Below are 24,587 nucleotides of genomic sequence, written 5' to 3'. Positions count from 1 at the left end.
AACATACGCCACTAGGAGGCTGTGTGGTCCAGCGGTTAAAGAAACTGGCTTGTAACCAGGAGGTTACAAATCCCATCTCAGCCACTGACTCATTGTGTCACCCTGAGCAAGTCACTTAACCTCCTTGTGCTCCGTCTTTCGGGTGAGACGTAATTGTAAGTGACTCTGCAGCTGATGCATAGTTCACACACCCTAGTCTCTGTAAGTCGCCTCGGATAAAGGTGTCTGCTAAATAAAGAAATAATAATAATATGTGTAGTTTTATTCTGTGTTGGTACATTTTTTGAGGTGGTTCATGTAAAATGTCTTTCTCAAAACCCCTCTACGTCACCCATATGTATTTTTCCCATCCCAAAACGGATTTTGGTACAAGAACAGTGGGCAAACATGGCATAGATAGCAAGTTGGCATGTGGTTTGTAGATATCTAGAGGTGGAAGCCCTGTATGTGATCCATGTGTAGCCAGCTGAGTTTCATGCTTTTCCCATTTAAGTATATCAGCACAGACCTGAACAGGAAAAAGTAATTTTAACAAACCATTCTGGAGGACACTATCAGGTCGATAAATATACTATACAACTAACATTATTTAGGGGTAGAGATTGATGTTCTGCAATGTTACAGAGCACACATGCTGAAAAGTTAAAATAAAAACCACAAGGAAAACATTCTTTTTATATGGTGGTAAACTTGGACAGATGACTTTGCAATCAAACCTTTTGATTTAGGTGACAGCTTACCAATTAATTCACATAACATTCACCATGCTGGGGGAATTATGGTTTCATTACTGTTCTCATCCAATCTTTTGGTTTTCCTTGCCAATGTCTCCCGCAGTGGGACCCCCAGCTGTATTACATTACTGTATTAATCCACTCAAAGTGGAGGGTGTCATCAAGCACCATCTGAATTATTGTTGCTCTTTTAGCTTCATGGCCCCCTGACTCTCTGGAACTCTCTCCCAGCTTCAGTGTGTGTAGCTCCTACAGTCGCTCACTTCAAATCAACTCTCAAGACCCACTAGTTCTCACTTGCTTTCAATGCTGTTTAGCCTGTATCTGTTATTAGCTGCTGTCATTGCTATCTCAGGGTTTTCACTCCATCTTATTCGTATAATTCTGTATGACACACGCATCCACAATGTTTAAAATTCACATACTAGCCTTGTATTTAATGTACTATGCCTGTATTTCATGTATTTGCATTGATTTTTATTGCTTGTATTGAATGTACTATGGCCTGTATTTCACTGTATTTAATGTATTGTGCATTGTTCCTCACTATCTTGTAAAGCGCTTTGTGATGGTGGTACACTATGAAATGTGCTATATACAATAAATAAATATTGATTGATTGATTGTTACTGACATTTTCTACAGAATGAAACTGGCATTTTTTTTAAAATCCTATTATTGAAATGTATACGTACTCTTGTCTATAAAAAAACTATATACAAGAATATACTATATACATTAACATGATCTTTTCCCTGACATATCTAACTGATAACTCATATGCACAGTAACCTTTATTTGCAGTATTTGCAAAGTTATGTATGTGCACTGTGCCTTACTCAATTAAATGGGATTTTAATTCTTCAAATCAAACTATAAGTAGCCTACTGTACTGCTTCAGTTTAACTTTTAACCATCATCCAAAGATTTATGCATATTATTATTATTATTATTTATTTCTTAGCAGACGCCCTTATCCAGGGCGACTTACAATTGTTACAAGATATCACATTATACATTATTTCACATTATACAGATATCACATTATTTTTACATACAATTACCCATTTAAACAGTTGGGTTTTTACTGGCGCAATCTAGGTAAAGTACCTTGCTCAAGGGTACAACAGCAGTGTCCCTCACCGGGGATTGAACCCACGACCCTCTGGTCAGGAGTCCAGGCATAACGAGTCCCTTCTTGTCTCTCATTTCCAAGAGGAACATGTCCATATCTTCCCTCTCTGTGAGAGTGTATGAGAATGGTACCATGCACTCCTCTCCGTCTTCACTGCCCACATGTACTTCATTTTGGTTGTTGAGAATGGCATTTTCCACATCGCTCTTCTCCATTGCAAGTACAGATGGCTCCAAGACATTTCCTAAAAACTGGTGCTTGTTTTCCTCCACCCATTTACTTGCTGCAAGAGTGTCCTTTTATTAGATGTTCCCATGCAAACAAGTTGAGAACATTTTCATCCCTGAAATAACAACCATTGACTTTGTTACTTTTTTGCTCAATTGGATTGTTTTATGGCAATTTGCTGTATATATATATATATATATATATATATATATATATATATATATATATACAAAAGCATTATTCTACATCACATTTGTAATTAAGGCTCAGTTCACAAAATATGTGAATAAATTATGTTTAATTTATGAACTGCTGACCTACATTAGTTTACCTAATCCTTTCATGAAGTACATATACACTTACAATTTTAAAATCTTACACATTTATGATCATACATTTACCACCGTAATGTCCAATGAGGATTCACTGAGACCGGACAACACTGATATTCGAAAGGGGTTTTATTTTCTGTGGAAACGGCAAAATCCACTGACTTTTTCCACAGATTAATCTGTTAAAATATATCAGACTATTTTCTAACATGATCCTCCATTTTATCCGCTGGCGGATCACATTTCATGCATAATTTTCTGCGGTTCTAAATGAATAAGTAATAAGCATTTGAGCGTTTTTATCCGCCAAAATGCTTTCTAAACACAATCAAAAATTGTACCAAATCAGCTGAAAAATATGTCAAAACGCAAATGTTAACACAAGGGCACATTCTAATTTCCATTCAGTCTTACCAATCACTTGTTTAATTAGGACAACATAAAACAAACAAACAAACAAACAAACATGATCGGAACACATTATGGGAGTTTGAAAGGAGGTAATGGTATAACTGCAGTGTACAAAAATGAAAATGAATGATTTTTTTTTTTTTGGGATGTACACAAAAGGTTTAAATTAGTCATTTATTCCAGGACGCTTCATTTTTTCTCTCTACACAGATGAAGATGGGCTTTAGTCTAATACGTCCTGAAAAATATTTTTTTAATCATGTTGACCTTTTACATCCATATATATATATATATATATTCATTTTTATGTTATGATCCCAAATAGGACCCCATCAGGATTGGGTCAACCCCATCGCCTTCAGGACCGTTCATTGACATTTTTAGAAAGCCAAAATCTTATTCGTCACGTGCAGACAATTTACTTTACCAAAGCCGACCTGAATAAGAACAGATACCAGAACAAGATCTGACCACTAGTCAAAGTGAGACTAGTTTGAATTATTTTCCAGGGTAGCCCCAAATGTGTCAGACTATACTTTGGAAATAAACATTTAAAAAATAATAAATAAATAAATAAATGCATTGCAGACATATGCTTTTAAATAAAATCATCAAAGGTATTGACAATGTCGACCCAGGGGACTTGTTTGACCTAAAAAAAGAAACAAGGACCAGGGATCACAAATGGAGATTAGATAAAGGGGCATTCAGAACAGAAAATAGGAGGCACTTTTTTACACAGAGAATTGTGAGGGACTGGAACCAACTCCCCAGTAATGTTGTAGAAGCTGACACCCTGCTATCCTTCAAGAAGCTGCTTGATGAGATTCTGGGATCAATAAGCTACTAACAACCAAACGAGCAAGATGGGCTGAATGGCCTCCTCTCGTTTGTAATCTTTCTTATATTCTTATGTTTGCCCGCAGTTTTTGTACCAAAATCCATTTTGGGCTGTGATAAATACTAGGGCTGTCACTCGATTCAAAATTGTGATCAGTTAATTTATGGGCATTAGTTGATTAATCAGTAGATTCATCCGTTTTTGTCTTTTTAAAAGCATTTTTATAATTATTTTTATTTTGGTAAATGGAACACATTTTTCACAGAACAACTTAGTTCGATCTGTTAATCGGATCAGCCCTAATAAATACATACGAGTGACGCAGAGGGGTTCCCCCTCTGTGAAAATCAACTTTGAAATAAGTGTCCCAAAGCGATTTTAACCTTGAAATACCCAAGTTACTTATTCAATTTGTGTTACATTTGTGGGATGCGAAGAAGCTGGAATGCGAATAAGAAGCTGGCTGAATAAGAAGCCATCTTCAGCATCGTAAATATTACCACAATTTACTATTGGCCCTGGTCATGGCACATTTTTCCATGAAAGGCAAAAACACCAATTACAATTCTAAAAACAACAACTACAAAAAACAAACAACAACTTAAGACTACTTACAGGGCTCAAAATTCAATTAATTTATTTTTGGGTTGATAACATCATAAAGTTGCTAACTTTATTTTAGAAAAAAAAGTCGGATAATAAAGAATTAGAGAAAATAGCTTTTGAGAATCCAGTCAATTATTTTGTCCCTGTATTCAAGTTTGAGGCCTCTCTAAAGTCAGTTGAGGTGAACGGGAGTCCCAGAGGAGACAATGCCAGGATTCACAGGTGACCTTTCTGCGCTTGACACCAACCGTCTAATTACTAGCACTACAATGAAATGAAGCAGCAGTCTCTAATGGCCTGCCCTGGTCAAGGTGAGTGTTTTGACATACAGAGTGTTGTTTTTAAAGCAACAGGTCAGCCAGGGATTACAGAGAAGGTCATTAACTCCTTGTGATCCCTTAGGACAATGTAGACATATACCGTGCTATTGGTACTGAAACCTTACATTGATGTATCAATTATTATTGCAGTACAATACTTGTTAGAGGTCACCTCTGTCCTAACAGCTTTTCCATTTCCATATTCAATTGAAAGAACGTTTAAACTAACATTTTACGGAAATAATAAAATAAAATAAAATAATAGCATTGACACAGCCCCACTAAGTGTTCCCAACTTGATCTCTGGTCAGTTTCACTGTCGTATATAGTAATCAAGGATATGCAAGTTATTCACTTAACGTAAGTTACCAAGCTTTGTAAAAGAATGGATACTTGTTTAGATTTTGTATATTAACGCACATTAATGCACCAAGATGCCCCCCCCCCCCCAGGAAAAATAGACAAACAGTGCCATCATTCAGTACAGAATCTAATCAAATCTGTAAAAGCAGATTTATATCACTTCTGAATTGACTGTACAGTTAATGACACTACCCAAATTAAATAGGCAGTCAGTCCATCTCTATCTGAAACAATAATGCAATGCTTTCTTTTTATGTTTTTTTATCACGTACTGTAAATTGTCCATGAATAAAAGTTTTCATTTTTTAAAACTAGAAATCCATCATATTTTATTGAGAACACCAATCTGCCAGATCATTTCTTTATATTGATTGCATTTTTTTAAATCCCAAGGAGATTGTTTACGAACCTGACATAAATCTGTATTTTTCCTTCTATAAAACCCAGCTTTGCCAACTCTTACGAGATATATTCTAATACATTTGAATGACTTATAGCATACAAATTATTTGTATAACATATACAGCAATAAAGCACTAAACCTTGCTGAAAAATACAGCAACTGACCAGCTAAGATTTTGGAATTGAAATAAATATATTCTAGTCTCTTAGTGGGCACCCAGCAATATGAAATTCCAGACAGTGTTTACAGCAAATAGATACATTTAGGAGAGTAGATAATGAACAGTTGATTTTAGAACAGTACAGTAAAGGGGTTTTCAATTGACCTATTCTTTTTTGGACGTGAACCAGCACGACAAGTTGAAAACCAGCAATCCACCAGCTCTGAGCAGTGTATACCAGTACTGGTCACTGCTGGAATTTCCCTCAGAGAAGGGAGGAGATGACAAGAAATGCAGATTCACTAAATCCTGTACACTAACTGGCCACAATAACACACATGGGAGATTGAATAAAGGTTTATTTTATTATAAAAATTAACAACGATAAAATAGACTGCACCTGAAACCAGCATGATAAAACCAAATAGGCGACATGTGTTGTTATTATTATTATTATTATTTATTTCTTAGCAGACGCCCTTATCCAGGGCGACTTACAATCGTAAGTCGATTAAAGTTCTGTAGAGGGGCAGCAGTGCGGAGTACTGGTTAGGGCTCTGGACTCTTGACCGGAGGGTTGCTGGTTCAATCCCAGGTGGGGGACACTGCTGCTGTACCCTTGAGTAAGGTACTTTACCTAGATTGCTTCAGTAAAAACCCAACTGTATAAATGGGTAATTGTATGTAAAAATAATGTGATATCTTGTAACAATTGTAAGTCACCCTTGATAAGGGTGTCTGCTATGAAATAAATAATAATAATGTAGAACTCCCAATACTCATAGTACACCTTCTCTGGAGAGAATTCAACTGTGGTAAGAATAGTTAAATAGATTAATACAGGGAAGCAGTTAACTTGTCTACAAACAAATTAGACCCAGGATATATTATCTTTACGAGTCACAAATTATCTCACATTTTATGAGCTGATACTTACCCTCTGTGAGATGATATAACGTCTCATACATTACAGGCAGCCTCGTTACCTGCAGACTCTGTCCTTGCAGTTGGGCACTTTGTTACCTCTGTGCGGTCAAGACTTTTAAATCTCTGCAATCGTGTTATCCAAGTAGACTGCATTATATCAGCCTATACATTCTGTTTAAACTACCACTGGAGTAGACTAACCTGGACCTGCTAGGACCAGACCATGTTCAGATTAGTGATTTGTATGGAGTGGATTGGGTGATGCCATAGATATATCATCCTTACCTACCTGTAATAATTTAGAAATATTAAAACAAATGTTACAAATTCATTAATGTTTTGACTAGAGGCAAGAATTGTGATACTGAAGTTTGGGTTCTACAGCTGCTATCAACATGCATTATATTATTATGACGGCATAATTCAGGTTACAGATCAATTTGGACAACCAGGGGTAGGTTTAGCTAGAGTTTAGTCTATTTGATTTTGCATGCATGTCCTGTGTAAGTTACTATTAAAACTGTAAGAGGTGAAACGAAAGCATGTACAGAAACATACTAAAACATCAAGCACAGAGCACAGGGATTAAAATGATTTAACATAGTATAGTTCCAAATTATCAGGATTTACAATAAAAATACACGTTTGAAAATAGAGATTATTTTTAAAACTACACACTGGAGACCTAATTAGTGGATGACTGTGCATGGAATTATTTGTTAGCTACAATGGAAGTATGACAGCCTATAGTAATACCTACTAATATAATGAGGCAACAATGTTGTTTTTTTTCCCCAATAGCTGAAGAGATTTTTTTTATTGTAACAATTACAAGCAATGCATGGATTTAACAAATACAGGACATGATCTACATAGTTATATCGTGACTCTGTCTACAGTCCATCTAGGCTGGTTCATGGTAATTGCTTTTAGAACATTCAATTTAGGTTCCTTAAGGATATACACATTTTTTTTATTGAAGTGCAGCTCAAGTCAGAAAATACTAGAAAAAAAAATCCAGGTTCCTTGTAATCATTCAAAATGACATTCAAAACACCTTCTCCATGGGTGCTTTATTCTGTCAGTTTACAGATGTATTGGTACAGCTGTTCCGAAAATGCATCCAAAGAAAAGCGCTTTAAAACCCGCTCTCTCCCGGCCTCCCCCATGCCCTGTCGTTGGCCGGGGTCCTTCACAAACTTCTCCATGGCCTCAGCGAAGCATGCCGGCTGGGGATCGCACAGGAACCCAGTTTCTCCGTCAGCTATGGACTCCAGCGGGCCACCTGAGTTGACAGCGATGACCGGACAGCGCATGTACATGGCCTCCACAGGAACAATGCCAAAGTGCTCATTGCTGGGTGTGTAGAGGACGCAGGTGCAGTGATGGAGGAGGGAGATCTTCTGCTTGTCAGAAAAGGACCGCAGGAAGGATACACTGTCTGATAAGCCAAGCTTAGTGGATAAGTCCTTGAGCTCCTTGTAGTGATCCACGTTCTCCGGCACTCTCTCGTCATAGCCACCAGCCATCACAAGATGAACCTTCTTCCACTCATCTCCAGAGAGCCTGCCCTGAAGGTCCTTCAAGGCTTCCAGGGCCAGGGCCAGGTTCTTCTTCCTTTCGTACCGGTTAATGGATAGGAACACAAAGCTCTTCTCTGTTGGGATTAGTCCGTCAAGCTCTGCAGGTTCTGTGTCGAAGGTGCTGAAGTTCAGTGAAGGGTACAGGACGTCTGTGTGCACACTGGACAGGGACTTGAAGGTGCGTTTGAAGACGCCTGCTGTGAACTGGCTGTTGACTACCACGCAGTCCGCCATGCCGGTGGTGGCCTCCTCCAGGCGGTCGATGGGCGCCCTGTAGAGTCTCTTGAGGAACGAGCTGCGTGCCGTTAGGAGCTGGTCTGGGAAGTGGCAGTAGAAAAGGACTTTCTTCTTCCTCCTAGTGAGTCTGATTACAGGGATGCATGCTGATACCTGAAGGGGATGCACAGAAAAATAAACTTAAACAATATAGTTACAATAAGGCATTGTAAACTCAACAGGAATGTCAAAATACATGCTTGATGTATTTAATAATACATATTGGTTTTATATTTTGCCTTTACATACAATATTATTATCCTGAGCATAATTTCAAAAGCAGCTCCCCTTCCCACCAAAATACTGAGTATTACGCCAACCTTAAAGTGTTCCAGACTAGTGCTCCCTGCAGTGTTCACATTACTTTTGGAGTATCTGGTGTTGTCTGTATATAAACATTTTCTTTAGGCATATATTTTTCAGCATAATTCTGATTGTTTTGATTTTTTTTTCCCACACATCATGGGTCACAAATCATCTGGAAAAACAACTTTTCTGTATGTGGTGCTCGCGGCATTGAAGGATCATGCTCCCTCCTGAAATGCTGCTCTGTCTCGGTCCACACAATAGCCACTCATTTCAACCTGAACACAAGCAGTGTTGCAAGAGGTAGCCTGACCTGGATACACTCTTGAGTATAAGATGTAAATGTAATTCCAGCTGATTTAACCCTGAGACCCATGTGGTGTGAATAAAAAAAATCAAAATGGGGATTATATTGGAAAATATACTGCAATGTGGGCAATATAGGATACAGCAAAGACAATGTGTTTCTTGCAAACACTGCAGGTTGTTCTGAAACTGTTTACGCACACAGTCCCATAGCAGTTATGTTAGGACATTGTTAACCCGTGTATAATGGAATGTTTTGACAGTTTATGGTCAGTTTATTGGGTAGCACACAATGAAGATACAACTATTCATACAATAAGTCATTACAGAAAACTAATACCTTACTAAGCTAAACTTGACCGCGTTTTCCAAAATGCATTCAACAAAACGTTGCTATATTTGCCAAGTCAAACTTCTGTTGGACTAACCTGGTCACAAAACACTACATCAAATTCCACCCCGCTGAAGAAGATGAGGAACAGGGCGACGTACACCATGCGAATGTAGGCGCAGAGTGCGTGGAAGTATCCGCAGATGCTAGTGGGCAGCCAATCCCCCACGCAGACTATGGGGAGGTCTGGGTCTTTGGTCTCTGAGAAGCAGTGGTCGTGTTCGTAGTGTGCAGTCCATATTTGAACCTTACAGCCCTTGGAACGTAGAGCCAGAGCGGCATCCACCACAAGCCGCTCTGCACCGCCAATCCCTAAATCGGGGTGCAGAAACACCACGTTCACCATACTACTAGCTCTGAGTATTTAGGTATTAGAAAAATCCAAGGAGTTACTTTGTTGTAGGTTTGACCCAGTGACCGAGACAAAAGTTTTGTAAAAATGTTGAAAAAAAAACTAGGTATATTGTTTTACGCTAGTAACATTATAATCGGTCAGTTGTTTGTAATTGACAGCTTGAGTGCCTATATAAACAAAGTTAATATCGCTCTTAACGTGGTACAAAATAATGTTTGTTATAATCAATACAAAAACGTAGCTTGCGTTTTCAGCAGGTAAAAATACCAGTCTGAACAAATACCAATAAAAGTAGTGGAAAAAATAAACCACTTGCACATATGTGAGGAATAAATGCCCTTTCCGTATTTACTACCAATAGGGTTAGCTACAAACAAATCTCCCGAATACACGCACAGATCAACGACATATCTCACGACCACCCTGTGAGCAGGAACTTGTAGAATCTATGATGAAACTGAAGCGGTTTGTTCGCCATTTTGGATCAATTGCTCTATAACTCAGAACACTGCTAAATGAAGGTGGAGGTGGAGCCAAAATGGTACCAGTTTCCTCACATATTCTGCTTACGAACTGCGTGTACATTCCATTCAGGGACACATCATCTTGTTCTGGTTAACTGTCCCTTTAACTGCCTGTATTTTAACAGTGTTATATTGTTTATAAATAACATTTAAAATGTTTTAAAATATTTTAAAATAAGTTTTTATCGATATTTCAGTATAATTATCTCGAGTTACTTAATTTGTAGTTAAATTTAAATTGCATATCTTTTTTTATAATCAGGCAGTTTTTGGGACAGCTTATAAGGTCCTTCGCCGTGCAGTCTTTTGCCTGTTTAGCGACCCGTCATCCTCTGAAATTCTCCTCTTCGGTTCCAGGTTCTATCCAAGGAAAATTCATTACAGACATTGTACAGGACGCAAAGTATCAGAGCGATACTACCGATAAGAGAAATACGAGTGAACAAACCAACAGAGAATCCATAAACATGGTGAGCAAGTTTCTCTCTTATATTCGCCTTTCGATGAATGATTCAAGTAAATATGTAGCCAGCATAGTGATGTGGTTTTCTGCTGGCGCTACTCACTAAAGCTAATATTTGTGTAGTTATATACATGTATTTTATTTTTTATTAAGAAATACAACATTTTTTCCAGTAGTTTATAGTTACTGGTACTCGAAAACACGGAGTTATATTCTTGAATGAATGATGACGCTTGGCTACTACTAGCTATGCAGACGTGGCTGTAGTGTAGAATGTGCTGGTGCCACATTTGGTACACAGTGGTATGTGGTGGCGTGGCTCGGCTCAGTTTGGTCCGAATCAGTATTTTGTAGCCTGCAGTAATTAAGGTAGTGTTTGCACAGTTGGTGGTTGTACATCATTTTAGTATGCTCTACACATACTACAGCTATAATGATCATTATGTAGATGCAGGAAACCATACCCTAAGTATACTTTAAGATACAGTAAAAATGAATCCAATTTACAAATTTAACAGATTACACGTTATTAATGCTATATAGTAAATGTTACTTGATAATATGAATTGTGTTTCGTATGTGTTAGTTTAAAAGTAATTTAAAAAAGAAAATAATTGATTATTATATTATGGGGAGGGGGGAGGGGGGGAGGAGAGGGGAGGGGAGGGGGGGGGGGGGGTGTATTGGTTTGTATACAGTACTGTTTCACCAATCGATTGTTCTAAAGCTATTAAGCCCACAAATTCGTATCTTATTTCAATTAAAGGAAGGAGGGGGCTGGTGGTACTTTGAGTTAAAGTATACTGGTCTAGATTACATTTTTCAAATTTGTTTAATTAAAAACTAGGAATATCAGTCCTAGTAGTTTGTATATTTTGTCTTGTGTCCACCTTGTATCTTTTATAGTTGTATGCAATGATACAGCGTGTGTTTCATCATGGATTGTTTGTCCATATTATTATCAATGTGTGTTTGTTTTCTTTTAGCCTGGCCCTGCAGCAAGTGCGACCAATGTCGGCGCCTCCAGTCGCTCCCCCAGCAAAGCTGTTGCTTCCAGAGCTGCTGGCTCCACTGTCAGACAGAGGTAAAGTGGCAGAATTGCTTAAATGGGAGTAATCAAGCATTACCTCTGGCATTACAACTTTCTGCAGAGTTCTGCTCAGTTCTGCAGACTTTATATGCAATAGTGAAGTCCTTTAAATCTGCCTCCAATTTAGATTCATTCTGTGTAGCAGGTATTAGGACAGCAGTCATTAAGCACACTGATGATTGCTCTAGCTGAAACATTTGACCTTTTTAATGTGGTATCAGCACCACATTTGAGACACACAACTCCCTCTGCTGCACTTAGGACATAGGTGGTGTTAATACCATCCTGATACATGCAGCTCTTGGTGTCAATCTACAGTATTGTGGCAGGATAAATGGAATAAACCCCAGTCTCGTAAAAGAAAGATGCTATGCTACCAAAGTAAAAAATGGCTGTTGCAGCAATATTTAGTTGCTGTAGCCGTGTCTGTTTCTCATGTGTTTTGTTAACATCTATAGGGGCAGCTTTAGAATTAAGTTTTGATGAAATCCAACTGAAAATAATTGCATGTTAATTCCATTGCAGGAAAGCCACCAGCAGTGGAACAAGGACTGCAAGCCGTGCATCCTCTGCAGGCACTGGAGGAATGTGGAGGTTCTACACAGAGGATTCCCCCGGTCTCAAAGTGTGAGTATTGTCATGGTATCATTGTTTGGTCCCTGGCTAAATGCCATAACTAGCTTATCAATTGGCTGCTAACAGCTTTGAGGTAGAAGGGTCAATTATAAGTAAACCATGTTACTACTGTTATGAAGTTTTGTTGTAAACTTGAACTCTACAGAGGTCCACATATCTAGTATTATAATGATTAACTGGAGTAGAAATGTTAGGAAATGTTAGAGGTGCTAGGTATGAAGGGTCACATTAATTCAAACTTAAATAAAGGAATAGGAATTTGCAGGACAGTCAAAGGGCTACAGTTAGATCCTGAAATAAAAATAGTTGTGGTAAACATTCAAATAACAATAAACCCTCTGGCTGTAGCCAAAACCTATTATGTCATAGTTTTCTATTTTAGCTAAACACTTCTCTTCCAATTACCTTTACTTTGTTTCTGCATTGAAGCAGGATAAAAGATCATAATTAAAATATGCCTTAGACCTCTGAGCTAAACTTGGAAGGCCAAACATTATCGAAGCTATGGCGCCGTCAACTCAACTACTAACACATATCCAGTTACAATAGCAGTAGTCTAATGGTTCTGTTCTTGTCACTATAATAGTAGTGTGTGTTTTCTCTTCTCTTCCAGTGGCCCAGTTCCAGTGCTGGTCATGAGCCTGCTCTTCATTGCATCAGTATTCATGCTTCACATCTGGGGCAAATACACCCGCTCATAAACTAGTGAACTGCACCACCTTCTCCCGCCACACCTGCCATCTTAACATTTATTCGACCTGGACCAATAGCCTGGCACAAATTTTTTTTAAAATTTTTTTTTTTTTTAATTTTTTTTTTTAATTCAATTACTAAAATGGCTCTAATAATTGAGAGTTGGAAAATTTACATTACCCCTCCAGGTATTACAAAAAAGCAGTACATGTGGTGTTTCTGTTCTGAGTTTAAGCAAAGCATTTCTACACCCGTACGACTCTAGTCTTTAGCTCCTGTTTGACTGACCTAGAAGAATTCCCTTTTTGTTATACAAAGCATTTGTACAATCCATAATGTGTTACTGTACAATAAATATTCTCTGTTTATATATTGTTGGCGTGGGTCTGATAATTAGATCCTAGTGATGGTACCACTATAACCATAGGATCCTGATTTTATTCACTACTCTTCAATGTTATTGTACTTTGTCGATTTTATAAAATCATTGCATGTAGTCACTGTTAATCTTCTCCCTGGTCTTAAGTAGTTCATTATTTAACAATGCCTGTAAAATCTGGAGGACTTTGGACCTATTATGATTAGCTGTTGGTGGATGTGTACCTAGAAAGAGCAGAATGTAACTCAAATTGCAATGCACACGCTGTCAGTAGAGGTTTAATTATTATTTATTTGCAGACGCCCTTATCCAGGGCGACTTACAATTGTTACAAAGTATCACATTATAAAATATCACATTACAGAATATCATAACAGGTCAGTGTAGTTATGAAAGTACAATAAGATCAAATTCAAGTAAGAGCAAAATAAAGAATAAGTAAATTATAAGTAAAAGTGAGTTTGCCTAAGAGCAGTTAAAACTATAGTAAATATTTGCTTATATGAGTAAAGTCTAGTAAGAACAGCTAGTATGATAAATTGCTGAGAATGATATTGAATAAGAGCAGTTACCAAAAAAACGTGAGTACAGTTACCTACAAGAGCAAAATCAAATAGAAGATATGGTAAGTAGTTATAGTTAGGAGCAGTAGTTGAATGTGGCAAGGTATGTAGCATTTCAGTGCACGTACAAGCTGATGCAAGTACTGGTACAATTGGGTGCCATATAGTCCAGTATGGTAGAGAGTTGTGTTTACAGATGCTGTCTGAACAGGTGTGTCTTGAGCAGGCGCCGGAAGGTGGACAGGGACTGAGCATTCCTGATATCCACCACTGAGGGGCAAGGGTGGAGAAGGAGCAAGCTCTGGAGGAAGGGTATTGCTAGTCTGCCGGGGGTGGAGGGAGAAATGATAGTCTGGAGATAGGAGGGCGCAGAAATGTCAAGACAGCGATAGGCGAGTACAAGAGTTTTGACCTGGATGCGAGCAGCGTGCAGTGCAGACAGCGGAGGAGTGGTGAGGTGTGGGAGGAAGGCTGGCCAGGAGAGACTTGCAGTAGTCAAGGCAGGACAGTACCAGGGCCTGAACTAGGAGTTGCGTGGAGTAGTTGGTGAGGCGGCGGATTCTGTGTATGTTGCTGAGGAAGAAGCGACAGGAGCGTGCCAGAGTAGAGGTGTGCTGAGAGTAGGAGAGGGAGGGGTCAAGCGTGACACCAAGGTTCTTGGTGGAAGAGGAAGGAGAGAGGGTGGTGGATTCAAGTGGAAAAGAGAGATCAGTGGTGGGGGAGGAAGAGGGGAGAAGAAAAGAAGGTCTGATTTGAAGAGATTGAGAGTCAGATGATGCAAGTGCATCCAGGAGGTGATGGTAGAGATACGGGAGGAAATGTCGGAGTCAGAGGTGGGCATCATCAGCATAATTAGATCCAACCATGGGATACTGTTAAGTGCACTGTTACTTGGAATGCTTAAAATATTATATTGGTCATAATATTATTATTTTAAAACATTGGGAGCAGTGGGGTTCAGCCGCTACAGTTAAAACTTTATAATCTAACTCACCCATAGAAAGGCAGCAGCAGCAACAACAAAAGAATGCACAAGCAAAAAGCAGAAAATGTTGTTTGAACAATATAGTAAACTATAGCAGGGTTCCAATAACAGTCATTTATTAAAATTGATGAAGGATATGCATCTTCAATTCCACAGATTGGGAATAAAGCAGGTAAGATATTTGAAATGGGGAAATGCACTTTTGTCTCTGTTGGTAGATCTTCATCAATTCATTACTGATCATTACTATCTAGTTTAAAGTGTGCTTTTGTATGTGTAAGTACAGTCTAATGCCACATTAATGCAAACAATGTGTAAAGGTGCTGCGCCAGAGCAGTGTAGGAATAAATTGGCACCTTTTCATGAGAGCAATATTGAATAGCTAGGTGTATATATGAGGTGTCGCAGGGCAATTAAAAGCAGTGTTGCAATGTACAATTTTACATTATATCGACACACCAAGTGGGTTCAGTGACTCCTGTGTACGGCCCCTTCCCACTGACTTGTTTACAAGAAGTGAGTATCTAGTTATGAAAAATAACAAAAAACGAAATGGCCACAGGTGTCATTTTATATATATGGATATGTTTAAAATATATTTAAGCAAATTCAAAGTACAGCGCTAAAAGCTTGTGCCAAGAAGAGGTGAATTAATCCACACATGAGCTTGTGAAAACCGACAAGCAACACAAAGATTCTGTTAATTACAGATTCTATAGCCCTTGCTACAGGGAAGGCTTGGGATGAGGGGAGACTTTTTTTTCTTTTAGTCACTAATTTTGCTTCATAAAGTCGAATGAAACCTGCTGAATAATGTTATGTTAACATATTGAATTACATACCGCTTTGTAGTTTTCCATATACTTAACGAGAAACGGTCAACAATGGTAAGTGTGACATTTCAAAATCTAACATGACATACTGTACTACTGTTATGGCTTCTGGTAGACCTTTGCAATATCATTTTGCAGTTTCTTTGATTACATGATGTTAAATAAAAGATCTAAATCATGCTCATATTTTTTATTTTTAATTATGTCTCCATCCAAAAATTCTAGGTGATGCAAAACTTTTGGCCTTAGCTGTAGTGTCCCTTACACATTTAAGAAGGTATCTCTTGTATATAGAGTGCCTATAGTAAGTATTCACCCCCCCCTTGGACGTTTTCCCAGTTTGTTGTGTTACAGCCTGAAATCTTGATGCATTTAAATGGGATTTTTTCCTTTGATTTACACAACCTACTCAACACTTTGAAGAGGCAAGAGAATTTTTATTGTGAAACAACAGTTAATGAAAAATAAAAAAAAAACTGAAATGTCTTGATTAGATAAGTATTCACCCCCCTGAGTCAATGCTTGGTAGAATCACCTTTGGCAGCAATCTTTTGGGGGTAAGTCTCTACCAGGTTTGCACATCTGGATCGTGCAATATACGCCCATTCTTCTTGGCAAAATTGTTCAAGCTCTGTCAGGTTGGATGGGGATCGTTGGTGGACAGCAATCTTCAAGTCTTGCCACAGATTCTCAATCGGATTCAAGTCCGGGCTTTGACTGGGCCACTCTAGGACATTCACTTTCTTGTTTTTAAGCCACTCCAGTGTCGCTTTGTCTGAGTGCTTGGGGTCATTGTCCTGCTGAAAGGTGAATCTCCATCCCAGTCTTAGGTCTTTTGCAGACTGAAGCAGGATTTCATCAAGGATTTGCCTGAATTTAGCTCCATCCATTTTGCCCTCTACCCTGACAAGCTTCCCAGTCCCTGCCGATGAAAAGCATCCCAATAGCATGATGCTGCCAGGACCATGCTTCACAGGAGGGATGGTGTTACCTGGGTGATGTGCTGTGTTGGGTTTGCACCAGGCATAACGCTTTGCATTTAGACCAAATAGTTCCATTTTTGTTTCATCGGATCACAGAATCTTTTGCCACATCTTTTCAGAGTATTCCACATGCCTTTTTACAAATTCCAAGCAGGATTTTACATGGGCTTTTTTCAGAAATGGCTTCCTTCTTGCCATTCTTCCATACAGGCCAGCTTTGTGGAGTACCTGAGCTACTGTTGACACATGGACAGTTTCTTCCATCAGCCATGGAACGCTGTAGGTCTTTCAGAGTTGTCATTGGCCTCTTGCTGGATTCCCTGTCCAATGCCCTTCTTACCCGACTGCTCAGTTTGGGAGGATGGCCTGCTCTAAGCAGATTCTGGGTGGTTCTGTATACCTTCCACTTCTTAATGATCGACTTGACTGTGTGCCAAGGGATATTCAATGCCTTTTAAATCTTTTCATACCCCTCCCCTGATCTGTGCCTTTCCACAACTTTATCCCAGAGTTGTTTTGAAAGCTCCTTGGTCTTCATGGTAGTATCTTTGCTTTGAATGCACTACCCAACTGTGGGACCTTACAGAGACAGGTGTAGTTAATCTGAAATCGTGTGAACCACTTTTATTGCACACAGATGGACTCCATTTAATTTATAATGTGAATTCTGAAGGCAATTGGTTGCACCTGTGCTTATTTAGGAGTGTCATAGCAAAGGGGGTGAATACTTATCTAATGAAGACTTTTCAGGTTTTTATTTTTTCACACATTGAAAGTGTTGAGTAGGTTGTGTAAATTAAAGGGAAAAAATCAAATTTAAATGCATCAAGATTTCAGGTTATAACACAATAATCTGTGAAAACGTCCAAGGAGGGTGAATACTTACTATAGGCACTGTATGCTATTGGTACCAGAAATTGATCTGGGAAGAAAGGGTATAGACCTTAAGAAGCGCAGCCCAGATTTAATAGTACAAAGCTGCCAGCCAGTCTCCACTATATTATTTTTGAACAAAAATATATTTATACACAGGACATGGCAATGCTCTGCTCCAACAGTGGAGACAAATAACCATATCACAATCCTTGTTAACCATCGTGATGTCATACTCAACATTCCCAAATATTCGTTGTGTCTCTTTTTGAAAATGTTGTATAAAAAGGATATTCAATGGATCAGTATGAGAGACTATAAACTTTTATCATACACAGTATTAGATGCATTATTAGGCCATCCTCAGTACAGTATTTGCTATATAACCCATCAATGCCCCCGGCTCCTGTTTTTTAAATTTCAGTGAGATGGTTTTGTTTCACAAACTGACAACCTAGTGTCATTGTTTGTGTAATGTTTTGTTAGAAAATAAATGAAAAACAATGGCCCCAGTAGACTGATAAAGAGTAATTCCATGACAGTAAGACAGGTTTATAAAGAAATTGGATTTATCAGACTAATGCATTGGTGTAAAACATTTCTTCTTTTCCCTGAGCAAGCAGTGAGTGGGTGCAGAGCCAGACTTTTGAACGTGACGTTGGTTTTAAAAAATATCTAATCCAAAATACCCGAAAGGGAATTCCCCACCACCCTTTTGGAAATTTAAGTCTCAAGTTATGTGAAAATGTGTCATTCTTAAAAAAACATACCAGCCAAGGGCAAACTTCCCTCTCACTGCGACCCCTCTCTGACCACAGGGCTGACCTTGTTTTGTCTGCGTGGCAGTGGAAGGTTGTGCAGACAAAGTAGATATGGTTAACATACATGCCAGCCCAGCCCACGATTCTCAACTCAAGTGGGTTAACTGCTGCGGAAGGACACATAGTCAAAAAGGCAAAATCTTTCTTTATAATCTGTGTCTCTGGATAAACTAGATTTCAAAAACACCCACAAATAATGTGAAGGTGCATCACTGTGAGTGTACACCATGGGGAAAACAGATTTCTCAGAGTGCTGACATTTTGTATAACACTAAATAATAATAGCTACAAATTCATATACCGTCCAGATTTTTTTTTGATTGAATCTCTTCTAAGTGTAATAAAAGATTATTTAAAAAGCATGAGGTTAAATTACATTTTGTAGGAAAACCTTTTGAAATGATACTGGGGTCATTTTAAAATTATCATCCAGCTTAAATTTTGGTAACATTTTCCATTAAAGAGTAAGTAGCGGGGTTCAGAAAAATATAGCGTTACCCACGTGTTACTACAACTGTATAAATAACGTACCTGTAATTTGTCTTTTCATTGGTAACATCCTGTTGTAGCAACACATGGGGATGTATAATGCTATATTTTTCGGAACCCCGCTACTTACTCTTTAGAGTCTCTAATTGCAGTGTAATTACACTGTAATAAAATAGTAAATACACATACTGTTGTGTTGTTACAATGCAATAACAGGCTTATTTACTAACACAATTAAAATAAATAAGTTGCTAACGTTTTTTAATTGCACAGTATTTTCAATGTGGCTGTGTAGTTTTACAATGTAATGTCTGTGTTACAACACATGTAATTACAGTGTAATTACATTGTAGTTACAAACGCTTACTGTAAAGTGTTAACTAATGTTTCTATGTTAATCCTGTATTTCTATTGACATCGTTCACAGACAGTCAGTACAGTGTGTCCAGCACTGTCTGGCTTATAATGCAAGTAGTCCCTGATTTACATATAGTTAATATTCAAAAATAGCCAGTGATTTAGATTTCTTCTTTCCAGCGTGGAAAAGCGGACGAAATATGAGTCATTTGAAGTAAAATGTCATATGGAAAGAGATGCTTCTCATGTCAAGCCCCAGTCTGGATTATATTTCTTACGTACCTGGAGAGACACTTTTTTAGATTCCCCCACATTAAAAGCTTTGCAGCTGATTGAGGGAGGAACATGCGAGACGGGACAAATGAGTCAGTCAGCAGGTGCCGTCAGGCCTCAGAGTAGCAGATTGAAATAAAGTAGGTTCCGTTACGAGTTCACCTCAATGTTGCACAGAGGAGTACTGTGGAAAAAGAGTATGTACAGAATAGTTTAACATCCTGGAGAAAGTGCCGCAACACCCCTCCTGGTTTGTGGTTCCTGGGGGTGGGGTATTTGTAGCCATTTTACCCACGACTCAGACCAATTGTTTCCAAATTATCTTGGCATCCCTGTATAGATAATTGCTTGCGCTTCGAAATGATATGTATAAAGGGAAACCTCTCTATGAAGGTTAGTCCAGGGACCAACAAAATGTGGCCTTAATAGGGGGTGGCCTTACTGCAGAAGCTTCATAGAGTCTATACCATAGTATTTTGATTGTTTTAATACATTCATTTAGCCAATTAATTTAACTGGGTAAGAAATGTGTTGCTATGATACAGGCAACATGGTACACAGCTAAAGGTAAAGCAATGTATTTGCTTAAAACACTAAGGCTTTTTGTAACCATTTAAGTACACTGAAATACCCTCACAGTTCTTTTGACTGACAGCCATCAAGACAAAAGAAAACTTTTAACTGGGAGACGCAGCGTTTATATAATACAGAACATATATCAGAGATTTGCTAAACAATCAAATCATGCATGTGAGGGACAGCCCAGTTACACAAAAGCATGTGCTACATATGACAGAAAAATCTACTCCATCAAAACATGAACATCAACCTCATTGGACAAATGGCTTCATCTCAGTATCTTTTAATGAAATAATAACTTTTATAAAGTTGCAGGCAATGAAACTCCACAGTATGGTACATAAGTGTTTGCTGGAGGAAGTAGTTCAGGGCTCCAGAATGCACCCAGCCACAGACAAAGTTCCCTGCCCTCGCTGTCCCAGAGAGAGTGATGGGGGCCTCTGTTTACTCTGGCTATTCTGCAGGGCTGCAGTAGTCAAGCCCTCAATCCAGGGTCCTCGTGCCTAGAGCTGTCTGCAGAAGCCAGTTTCAGTCCAGGCTATCCTGTTTCAAATTGCACTGTGAGACAGTGGCGGGCTTTGGAGGGATCCTGGGCAGAAACTGTAAGCAACTGAGGTGGGGAGAACACGGCTGCCCAGAGCTGGGAGAAAATCCTGACGTTTCATAAAAAGCCTATTTGAGAATCGTCTGGATTTCCACACAGTGCTGTTACACGCAGGCTATTACAAGTAGAAAAAGCAGAGAGAATGCAATAGCAATTTGCTGGTTCCCACTTGTTCTATGCCAATGACATTTTGGGTTCACATGTATTTTATTAACGGTAAGATGTTCACATTTGGTGTAACATCCAGTTATTAACAGCAGGGTTGATGATTTCCAGCTGTAATATTTTGAAAGTAGCATGTGAATCATACGTTTATTCATACACAATGCATAAAAAAACACTTTACCATTGGCCATCTACTACAATTAGGGTCTGGCAAATGATCGTAATGCTGAACTGCTGACTTTAGTTTAACTGCATTATAACAACTAAAAAAGTTATCTCTGCCCTATTTTGGGTGACTATCCAAGCAATATAATTTCAGTTAAAAAGCATAGTCTTTGTGTCAAATGTAACTTTCTGAAAAAATATATATATATATTTTAAATGTTTTAATGCCATTGCAATAGTCTGACACCAAGTGGTGCTATGAACTAGGTAGAAATCCCATTAGAAAGAAGGAGGGAGGGAAAGTGATTTTAGCCTTACTTTTATTTCTCTGTTCACATGTTTTGTCTTTCCTTTTTTTGTTGGGGTGATTACACTTTGGGATTCTGATTTCTGGGTGCTATTTGTAATTGACTTTATTTCCATGAATGCGCATTGAAGTGAATGAAACCTCATTTCATTTTTTCATACTCTTTAACAAATAAAACACTTCAACAAATAAAAAAAAACTTCTATTCATTAGCCAAACCTATAAATAACTTGACTCCTTTTTTTAAAACAAGGATCTTGATCACTGTATACAAAAACAACCTTGATTTGGAATAGCTGCACCGCATTGATGAGTGGATCTGTCAGATTAATAATACATTTTAAAACCCTTTATCAGATAAACCCACTACAATCTACTTCAGAGAAGAGCCAGCAACATAATATTGATACCTTTACTGTTGTGTATGTATGTATGTATTATTTTTGTGCAAGATGAGACCCTGCCATATGTCATCCAGTTCTTTCTATAAACTTGCAGTTATGGTCTTGCAGTGTGGATAGCACATTGGTGACTGCTGTCAGTTGTTTGCTAATGGACTGGACAGTTCTCCAAATGCATGCTGTCTGCTGATATTTATAACTATTTCCTGTGTAGAAAGCACTACAGTTAAAACAGGGGCAGCCCCAGCGATGCTGCTATTTACCAGTTCTTCATTGCAAACAGGCCCCAGACCACAAACCTTGTAGTTTGCAGTCTGAACAGGATAGCGTTTCCGAGGGTTAAACAGGGTCACCTCTCCTCAGATGAAGCACCGAACCGATGAATCTGTAATCACTGATGCAATAACATGTATAATACTAAGATATACCTAATACAGTGGCAAACATTTTGATAAGAATCATTTTGTTCTAAAAAAATTATAGTCATATTTGACATTTTTTGTGTTATCACAGTCCCAATTTAATTGACTTTTTCAAACTACAAATTTGTGCAAAATAAATGTTACAAATATATTTATATACAGGGTGATTAGAAAGTAAGTTTACCATATGAGATATGCTGTGTTGATGTGGTAAACTTACTTTCTAATCACCCTGTATTTGTGCCAATATATATATATATATATATATATATATATAAAGGAATACATATATACAACCTTGAGTATGGTCAATAACATTAATGTATAACATATATTATATACAGTATGCATTTGTATTTATTCAAACATATCTGATCCCCAAAGGAAATAAAGGTGTTTAGATTGCTGTAATCTATTGTAATACACTGTTAACATTTCAGTTTTACTGTGGTTAATGTCTATTGTATTTCAAAACAATACTGAGATTGGAAATCGAGGAAGAGAAAAATGCAATTCTACTTTTAGATGTGATAAACTGATATCTAGTTTGTTATTTATCTATTTGTTTTAAACTACCCTCAATATTTTTGTTGACATTTGAAAGGAGATTTTTTTTTTCTTGGATCCTTCTTCTTCTTCTTCTTCTTCTTCTTCTTCTTCTTCTTCTTCTTCTTCTTCTTCTTCTTCTTCTTCCTGTACTATGTTGGTGTAAAGGAAAGTGTATTCTTTTCCTGGCACCATATCACTTCCTGCAGTACAGAGTCTACCACGCAAGACTCTTAAACTAGGAGTAAAAGGTACCCGGAAGATCAGCATTTAAAAAGCATAAAGTGGATGGGCCCTATTTAACAATGTTCGCAAACCCCTAAGGCAATCGCAAAACACTTTTGCAGACAGTTAACATACTTTAAGGGAGTGTCCTCATTTACATACAACTGTAGCGATTTAGCAAACTATCAACAGTGCTGGCGTTTGCGTTTCAATTGACATGTGAAAACCAGGTTTAAATTACATGGTCGACTATAAATACAGCTGAAACTACCCGGGAAGCAGGTAAAGAAAAGAAATGTGGAGTACGCACTGGATTTCTATGTGGCCAGACAAGGAGAGAGGAGGGGGAGGAGACGTCTCCAAATATTTAGAAGTCATCTGTCTTTTCTGAGAGCACACATGTGCAGTTACGTGCACCACCACAGAATAGGTACCTCTACATAAATCGTAAGGGGACCTATTCTGTCAACATGCAACTATCCTGGCACCGCTCATGACTCGTTTATCCTCGATAATTCGCAGGTGGCAGCTGTGTTTCAGCAGGATGACAGTCTGAGAGGCTGATTGATAGGGGACAACAGGTATCCACTGAAACGGTGGCTACTGACACCACTGCTCAACCCCACAAACCCTGCCAAACAGAGTTATAACCGTACCTTTAAATGTGCTTGTACTGTAATTGAGCGAACATTTGGAATCCTCAAAATGCGATTCCGATGTTTGGATGTCTCTGGGGAACACTACAGTACACTCCTCAGAAGGTTAGTAATATCATCCTGGCTTGTTGTGTTTTACACAACATAGCTCTTGGATGTGATGTTAAACTTACAGAGGAAAGATTACAGGGTTTGAGGGAAGCAGGTGGTGAACTTGAAGCCCCAGTGGTGGAGGCTGCAGATGCTGCAAGTGCCAGGCAGGTCAAACAAAGCCTATAGATTACTTTTTTTTATTTCGTAAATATTCACTCTCCTACTCCAGGCTGCTAAAAATAATTTTCGTAGCCTTGCTTGAGGGGCTTGGTCATCCTCCTCACTTGGGCTGCTGGACAATTTTTATTTTTTTGTGCTTTTGTCTCCTTCCTTTTTTTTTGGTTTCAAAATGCCCTCCGTTCACTATTGCAGACACACAGGTGCTCTTAAAAGGACTGTTGAATCCTTATTGGTTGTAACCTTACTCCCCACACTGTGCTTTGATTCGCTATTTGATGTGAATTAGCCCACGCATGAGACCTGACTTCTAAATCACATTTTCGTGCGCGATCGCTGTCAGTGGAAGCAGCTGTGCACATATTTGCAAAATAGGGCCCGATGTGTTAAAAATAATGCATATGCCCAGTTAAAGTAAAAAACAAAAAAAAATTCTTAAATAAAATAATATTAATGTCTTTATTAGAAAGACTAGGGGACCATCGATAATGTTGCTAATGCAAACAGCGATTACAAAAATGGATTGACACTTTTGGTTATCACCTCTTTGATGTTTGCACAAATGATCTAAACAAACAACTGTGTTAATTTTCTCAAAATCTCAGCTG

General features: G+C 38.3%; 2 protein-coding genes across 2 annotated transcripts; one reads left to right on the top strand and one right to left on the bottom strand.

Annotated features, from left to right (window-relative positions):
• Positions 1–7,241: 7,241 nt before the first annotated feature.
• LOC117399927 (alpha-1,3/1,6-mannosyltransferase ALG2-like) lies at positions 7,242–10,242 on the bottom strand. Its single transcript, XM_033999382.3, has 2 exons — positions 9,360–10,242; positions 7,242–8,433 (listed from the first exon to the last, which is right to left on the bottom strand). Exons 1-2 carry the CDS (start codon positions 9,666–9,668, stop codon positions 7,534–7,536), a joined length of 1,209 nt encoding a protein of 402 aa, XP_033855273.2. The 5' UTR covers positions 9,669–10,242; the 3' UTR covers positions 7,242–7,533.
• Positions 10,243–10,496: 254 nt separating this feature from the next.
• On the top strand, positions 10,497–13,453 carry LOC117400682 (protein transport protein Sec61 subunit beta-like). The gene is made up of 4 exons (XM_034000950.3): positions 10,497–10,671; positions 11,651–11,748; positions 12,280–12,381; positions 13,004–13,453. The coding sequence occupies exons 1-4, from the start codon at positions 10,669–10,671 to the stop codon at positions 13,089–13,091; spliced, it is 291 nt and encodes a 96-aa protein (XP_033856841.1). The 5' UTR covers positions 10,497–10,668; the 3' UTR covers positions 13,092–13,453.
• Positions 13,454–24,587: the final 11,134 nt, after the last annotated feature.

This window comes from Acipenser ruthenus, chromosome 4, assembly GCF_902713425.1.
Source record: "Acipenser ruthenus chromosome 4, fAciRut3.2 maternal haplotype, whole genome shotgun sequence".
Lineage (NCBI taxonomy): Eukaryota > Metazoa > Chordata > Actinopteri > Acipenseriformes > Acipenseridae > Acipenser > Acipenser ruthenus.
This window is presented reverse-complemented; position numbering and strand designations above follow the sequence as displayed.

What these genes read in the sequence shown, in the direction of transcription:
- LOC117400682 (XM_034000950.3), top strand. An exon ending in GGCTCCACTGTCAGACAGAG is followed by an intron (nt 11,749 to 12,279) that starts GTAAAGTGGCAG and finishes ATTCCATTGCAG; the next exon opens with GAAAGCCACCAGCAGTGGAA. An exon ending in GATTCCCCCGGTCTCAAAGT is followed by an intron (nt 12,382 to 13,003) that starts GTGAGTATTGTC and finishes CTTCTCTTCCAG; the next exon opens with TGGCCCAGTTCCAGTGCTGG.
- LOC117399927 (XM_033999382.3), bottom strand. Translation starts at nt 9,668, where the DNA reads ATGGTGAACGTGGTGTTTCTGCACCCCGATTTAGGGATTGGCGGTGCA. An exon ending in ATGTAGTGTTTTGTGACCAG is followed by an intron (nt 8,434 to 9,359) that starts GTTAGTCCAACA and finishes CATCCCCTTCAG; the next exon opens with GTATCAGCATGCATCCCTGT.